The sequence below is a fragment of the Venturia canescens genome, chromosome 5, assembly GCF_019457755.1.
Source record: "Venturia canescens isolate UGA chromosome 5, ASM1945775v1, whole genome shotgun sequence".
Taxonomy (NCBI): Eukaryota; Metazoa; Arthropoda; class Insecta; order Hymenoptera; family Ichneumonidae; genus Venturia; species Venturia canescens.
In genome coordinates this window covers 17,073,297-17,080,540 of record NC_057425.1, presented here as the reverse complement: position 1 = coordinate 17,080,540, position 7,244 = coordinate 17,073,297, and the positions used below count along the sequence as shown (strand labels likewise).

Genomic DNA, 7,244 nt, shown 5'->3' with positions numbered 1-7,244 from the left:
AGAAATTATATTACAATAAAAATCCATAAATAAAAAAAAATATTCAAATGAAACGTGATCAAATACGCCACTCAAAAATGTGGTTAATGTAACAAATAATGAAACTCGTTAGAAAACATTTTAAACATCGATCCGACATTTTCCTCATCTTATTCTAAAAAAGAAATAACTGAATGAATTGAATAAGTTTCCATCTGAGATACGTACAGCATTAAAATTTATGATATCAATTCGAGGCCAAGTATTTATTGACAATTCGGAATACTAATTCCTACGGAACACAACAGGAACTTGGGAAAAATTTCGTGAATCAAAAAATTTACCATTTAAGTTATGTACAGTTGTAAAATTTATGATATCAATTAGTGGACAAGTCTTTTATTAGAAATTCGCAATTTAACATTATAACATTATGGTTAATATTCTAAACCAGTAGTGTAATAGTATTAGAATAATTAATTTTAATACGCATTAATAATACTCGTCCAGCTCAATTCATTTTATGGCAATTAGAAGAACAATCAGTAACTATACAAAATCTTGAAATCTCGCTTTCTAACAATTAGAACGATGCCAACTCATTTTTTTAATAATCAGAACATATACGATTTTGTTTGAATGCGAGTTGAAAATACTCTTCCAGCCCAAGCAACGATAAAGTTAGAAGTTAGTTTCCGACAGCAGAAACTTATAAGGAAACCGAAGCCTTCCTGTCCATGACTTTTTGGTAAAATGCCTAATCCAGAAAAATCACATTAAAGGTAAAGCCATTTATTATTCGTTGACGGTAGAGACTGCTAAGAAAATCGATTCTTCTCTGACTTTCAGGACTTTCATGGTATTATTTACTACATTCGACGTCGATTGGATCGGTACAGATTTTGTTTAAATACGTGTTAAAAGTACTTGTCCGGCCCATCACTTTTCATTCAAATTGCTCATTCAAATAAAAATCAAAGAAGAGCACAAACACTAACGCTGCGCGCTCACTTTACTTCGGACATCTGACAGGTGCTCCGTGGTAACGATTCACGGCAACAGATAAAGGCTCTACATCAAGAGACTCGGTAGAGTCTCGGGGCAAGTACATTGACAGCCCTGTCGTCTGCTGGCCCGAGGCTCTCGCCGAGACTATATTATCTCTGAATAAAACGATTCGTGGTAGTTTCGATATATCGAAATATCTTTTTCAAGACAGAGTGTTCACTATCGAAATATCTTTTTCAAGACAGAGTGTTCACTATCGAAATATCTTTTTCAAGACAGAGTATTCACTAGAATTTACTTCTCTCAGAGTTCTAGGGTACCCTTGTGGTGTACTTATCTTTTGACGTATAATTTAACGAGTTACAATTGTGTACATGATCATAACAAGATGGAATTGTATGGCCGAATACGCTTGCAAATTTATTAAAATGCGTTTTATTATCAGCTTAATGGTCTCAGCAATAGTATAGGTTATAGCTCTTATACCGAATAGATAGTAGTTCTTATACCGAATAGAATTGGTTCGCTAAATAAAGAGAAACGTACAAATTGTTGTCATTGCAATATCAACTGGGGGATTATCTTAGATGCTCGAAAACTTTTACTATACAAAGTGTATTTTTTTACTGAACCAACAATACATTCCCTTGTATATTACAAAAAATCCTTTTCTATTTCTCTTTAAATCAGTGCAGTCGAGTTAAAATTACCTGAGATTAATCTCATTTCTCTCTGTATGTAATTTGTGATCGATCATTTCTAGAGGAGAGTCCTGATTTTTATTTGAATGAGCAATTTGAATGAAAAGTGATGGGCCGGACAAGTACTTTTAACACGTATTTAAACAAAATCTGTACCGATCCAATCGACGTCGAATGTAGTAAATAATACCATGAAAGTCCTGAAAGTCAGAGAAGAATCGATTTTCTTAGCAGTCTCTACCGTCAACGAATAATAAATGGCTTTACCTTTAATGTGATTTTTTTGGATTAGGCATTTTACCAAAAAGTCATGGACAGGAAGGCTTCGGTTTCCTTATAAGTTTCTGCTGTCGGAAACTAACTTCTAACTTTATCGTTGCTTGGGCTGGAAGAGTATTTTCAACTCGCATTCAAACAAAATCGTATATGTTCTGATTATTAAAAAAATGAGTTGGCATCGTTCTAATTGTTAGAAAGCGAGATTTCAAGATTTTGTATAGTTACTGATTGTTCTTCTAATTTCCATAAAATGAATTGAGCTGGACGAGTATTATTAATGCGTATTAAAATTAATTATTCTAATACTATTACACTACTGGTTTAGAATATTAACCATAATGTTATAATGTTAAATTGCGAATTTCTAATAAAAGACTTGTCCACTAATTGATATCATAAATTTTACAACTGTACATAACTTAAATGGTAAATTTTTTGATTCACGAAATTTTTCCCAAGTTCCTGTTGTGTTCCGTAGGAATTAGTATTCCGAATTGTCAATAAATACTTGGCCTCGAATTGATATCATAAATTTTAATGCTGTACGTATCTCAGATGGAAACTTATTCAATTCATTCAGTTATTTCTTTTTTAGAATAAGATGAGGAAAATGTCGGATCGATGTTTAAAATGTTTTCTAACGAGTTTCATTATTTGTTACATTAACCACATTTTTGAGTGGCGTATTTGATCACGTTTCATTTGAATATTTTTTTTTATTTATGGATTTTTATTGTAATATAATTTCTTGATTTGTAAATTTTTTTCTCAATTGTTGTGTTGAAATCATATTTTTATGGATTAGTTTTTTCTATGGAATTTTTTTTATAGAATTATTTTTTTTTATGGAATAATTTTTTCTATCGAATTTTTTTTTATGGTGGATTTTTATTGTTATATAATTTCCTGATTTATAAATTTTTTTCTTAATTGTTGTGTTGAAAAATTTTATTATGGAATAGTTTTTTCTATGGAATTTTTTTTATAGATTATATATATATGGGCAGATCCATTACTTTTCGACCGCAGCCTGCGCGCTTGGGTCAGCGATTTGACTGCCGATTTTTCCCCAAAAAGTAGGTTATAAAAAAAGACGATCCCCCAAATTTGAAGTCAATTTATGAAATTTTGATACCTGCAGAATTTTTTGAAATTCTTAAAAAGTCAATTTTTTAGGTTTTTTCATTATTTTTTCATGCGAACTCCATGAGGCTTCAAAGACTCGCATGAAGCGGCATTTTTCTACTCTGACCTTCCACTTTTGAGAAAAAAATAGTTTTTTACTCCAAACAAAAATCCGGTTTAGTTAGCACATTTTTCTTGAATTACGTTTTATACAAAATTTCTCGTATTTTTGAAACGCTGCCGCAGCTATAATTTTTCAAATAAACAGCTTTACTATGGCTCAATTTTTTCATCCAGGTATATTCTATCAGTGCATACACGAATATTTATATATTATCACGTTCCTTTTTATACACAGCCACTCAAAGTTACTTGATTTCTGAAAAATCGCTGTTTTCAAACAGCTGGGAATTTTTTCTGCCCAAATTAAATGGCTTGAAATTTTCAGGGAATGTACCTCACTCTATACCCAAATAATACTGAAAATTTTTAGAATGGTTTTTAGCTGGATAGTGAGCTGTGAATTTTTGAAATGTCCCAGTTTCCCCATTTTTTTCCACGTTTATGACATTATCAATGACTTTTTGAGTTGCACTTAATAAATTTACTATAATTTTGTATCTAGTTGAAATAAAAAATGTAAAAAATTTAAAGAATTATATGTCACACCTAAAACTTAAAGTTCATGCCGGTGTATGCGCGGTGCAATTCCTACCTGACCGATAGTAGTGGCGGTCTCTACATCTTAGATTTGAAACTAACCGTCTTAATATGTCCAGATGAGAAACTTTGGCTGCTATCCTTATCCATAGTATAAACTGAGGTTAGAAAGTCTGCGTACGGGAACTTGATACATATTTTAAAGTGCAACCCCAGATTCGCTTCGATTTTTATGGAGCTCTAGTGTTTTAAAAGACATCTGTGTATCAAGTTTTTCTTTAACGTTCCATCCGGTCAGTTGTGAATAAAAAATCACTTTCACAATATTTTGGAAAACATCTGTGGAAGTGTTTTGCATTCATACAAATGATACATGTAATGTGTATATAAACAAAACAAAAATGGATAAGTGTGTTATTGGATTATTCACAAATTCTGAGTGTCATAAGAACACATTTTCTAATAGACAGTGTTTTCACAGCTTTAAAGACTTGAGTGAAAATGAGATCTTACTTTTGAAGTATCGATTACTAAATAATCAATTTGGTGATCAGACATCAGATGACCAAATTTGTGATTTCCATAAACTCCGATATTTAGATTATTACTCTCATCATAAGCGAAAATGTTGTGACCCTCTAAACAAACATAAAAAAATGATGACTTCAAACCTTCGAATGATAAGTTTAGAAACTGCTCAGTACATCAACAATGTTTTATCTAAGGTATTTCCTATAAGTTTAATTCCAGGAGAAAAAATATGTAGACCGTGTGATCAAACACTTCTCAAAATGTATCAGGAACATGTGGGGAGTGTAGAATCAACAGAATCAGAAAACAATACAGGCAGTATCGAAGAAATTGTCCAATCGCAAGGGACTACAACAATCACTTCAAGTGGATCAATATCAACCTGAAAGTCAAGGAATAGAAGATATCAATAACATATTGATCGGACTTGATATAGATCCTCTGGAAAAGAACAAAATGTCTGCCAAACGCTTTGAGAAAAGAACGAAAGAATTATTGCACGAGGTGTCACAAAAAATAGCCGAAAAAATAAATAGAGTTTACGGCTTGAATATTAAAATATTCAATAATACTGTAACAGAAAACTTGGTCGAAGATAGTAAATCCCTAAGAGATATTATTCATTCGCTACAAGATAAATTTAACAATGCAGACACAATTGGAGAAAAAGTTCAACTTCTTTCTATTTTACCACAAGCTTGGGAATTTAAAGATGTTAAGAAGTATTTCAACTGCACAAATTATATATTCCGGGAATATAGAAAATCTAAACAAACACATGGTGAGTACAGTTTAACAAATACCCAATGTAACAAATTTAATAATTCGATATAAATAAATTCTATTGGAAAAATTATTATGTGTTTTCAAAATGTTGAATCTTTGTATAAACTTGAAATGCTCAATCACTGTTTATTATGACCTTAATTTTTTTTCATTAATTATTCAAGGTGACTCAACAGTTCGAAAAAGGAAAAAATATTGGAAGGTTTCAAACGCTATGCGAGAAACGATTACAAATTATTATTTGGATGAAAGGAATTGCTATATTTGCCCTGGCATCAAACAGTATAAGAGAAAACGCTGTCATAATTCCGGACAAGAGGAGCTTGTTCAAAAAACAATGTTATTATACACGCTTCGAGATTTATACCAAAATTTCATTAATGATTACTCAGGTGACGAACGTTTGCCAAAGTTTTCATTTTTCGCTTCCCTGAAACCAGAAGAATGCATTTTCGCTGGTGACCCTGGTACCCATGAAATATGTGTGTGTGCCGAACATGAAAACATCGCACTGAAATTATGTGCTTTCACAAATGAAATCAAATCCAGAGATTTAATTGCCGCCTCTGTTTGTGATGATGAAAGCTCAAATTGTATGTTACATAAGTGTAAACATTGTCCTGGAATAGAAGGAATGAAAAATTTGATGGCCAGAATGAGCATTACTGTGGGAAGTGATACAATCGAGTATACGCATTGGGATACCGTAGGGAGTAGAGCTTCCTTAGGACAGCGTAGCGAAACTAAATCCAATTTTCTCAGCAATTTATTCTCCGATATCTGGAAATTAACCGCACACTCTTACATCGCAATTTCACAAAAAAACTATTTGTATTATTGTAAGGACACACTGAAATCTGACACCTGTATTATAACCATGGACTTCGCCGAAAATTACTCGTTTATAATACAAAGATCAGTCCAAGCATTTTATTATAATAATTTGCAAGCAACGGTCCATCCCTTTAGTGTATATTATAAGGATCCATGCGGAGATGATAAGGAACAAATACAGCAAAAGAGTTTTTGTGTGATACGTGACACGAAAGATCACTTTGCATATACAATACATGCTTTCCAAAACAAATTGCTAGAAATTCTTAAAAATGAGTTTCCATGGATTAAGAAAGTTATTTATTTCTCTGATGGAGCACCAAGCCAGTATAAAAATAAGTAAGATATTCGGAAATTTTTGAAAATTTTTTAGAAAAAATTATGTGCCCCTGCGTTATATACAATTTTTGATGACCAAGCAATTCATCCTGTTATTATTGATGTGATTTCAATTTTTTCCAATTATTGATTCAGGAACAACTTGATCAACGTCTGCTATCACAAATCGGATTTTGACATGAAAGTTCTCTCTTACAATTTTTTCGCTACAAGCCATGGGAAAAGCGTATGTGATGGTATTGGAGCAGTTGTTAAAAGAACAACAATGAGACATTGCATTAGATCACCTCCGGAGACACAAATAACCAATCCGCTAGAAATGTACGAGTACGTTTCTGAGACAATAACGAACATAAGGTATATTTAATTAGGATCGTATTATTCGCTATAAAATTGTTTGCATTATAAAAAAAAATAATATATTCGATATCAACAGAGCCATTTGGGTCCCTGATACTGATGTGCAACGAAGTCGGAGACTTTTGAAAAAACGATTTGACAGCGTTTCAACAATCAAGGACACAAGATTGCATCATTGTTACATACCCGTTGACGAACATAATATTGAAATGCGTATTACTTCTTTGCACAAAGATAAAAAAATATTTAAATTCGAACGATGAAATTAAATATAAACGAATTTTTGACTCTACATCACTCATTATCCTATTCTCGCAGTTTGTAGATTTTCAGGCATGGAAACTGGGGCATTTCAAAAATTCACAGCTCACTAACCAGCTAAAAACCATTCTAAAAATTTTCAGTATTATTTGGGTATAGAGTGAGGTACATTCCCTGAAAATTTCAAGCCATTTAATTTGGGCAGAAAAAATTCCCAGCTGTTTGACAACAGCGATTTTTCAGAAATCAAGTAACTTTGAGTGGCTGTGTATAAAAAGGAACGTGATAATATATAAATATTCGTGTATGCACTGATAGAATATACCTGGATGAAAAAATTGAGCCATAGTAAAGCTGTTTATTTGAAAAATTATCGCTGCG

The 7,244-nt window shown here is 32.1% G+C and overlaps 1 protein-coding gene across 1 annotated transcript; it reads left to right on the top strand.

Moving 5' to 3' along the window:
- Positions 1-3,921: 3,921 nt before the first annotated feature.
- LOC122410513 (uncharacterized) lies at positions 3,922-6,894 on the top strand. The gene is made up of 4 exons (XM_043418698.1): positions 3,922-5,064; positions 5,234-5,461; positions 6,378-6,599; positions 6,679-6,894. The coding sequence occupies exons 1-3, from the start codon at positions 4,740-4,742 to the stop codon at positions 6,386-6,388; spliced, it is 564 nt and encodes a 187-aa protein (XP_043274633.1). The 5' UTR covers positions 3,922-4,739; the 3' UTR covers positions 6,389-6,599; positions 6,679-6,894.
- Positions 6,895-7,244: the final 350 nt, after the last annotated feature.

Excerpts from the sequence above, each read along its gene's own strand:
- LOC122410513 (XM_043418698.1), top strand. The coding sequence starts at position 4,740 with ATGTCTGCCAAACGCTTTGAGAAAAGAACGAAAGAATTATTGCACGAG. Across the intron at positions 5,065-5,233 it reads AAAATCTAAACAAACACATG|GTGACTCAACAGTTCGAAAA; the intron begins GTGAGTACAGTT and ends TAATTATTCAAG.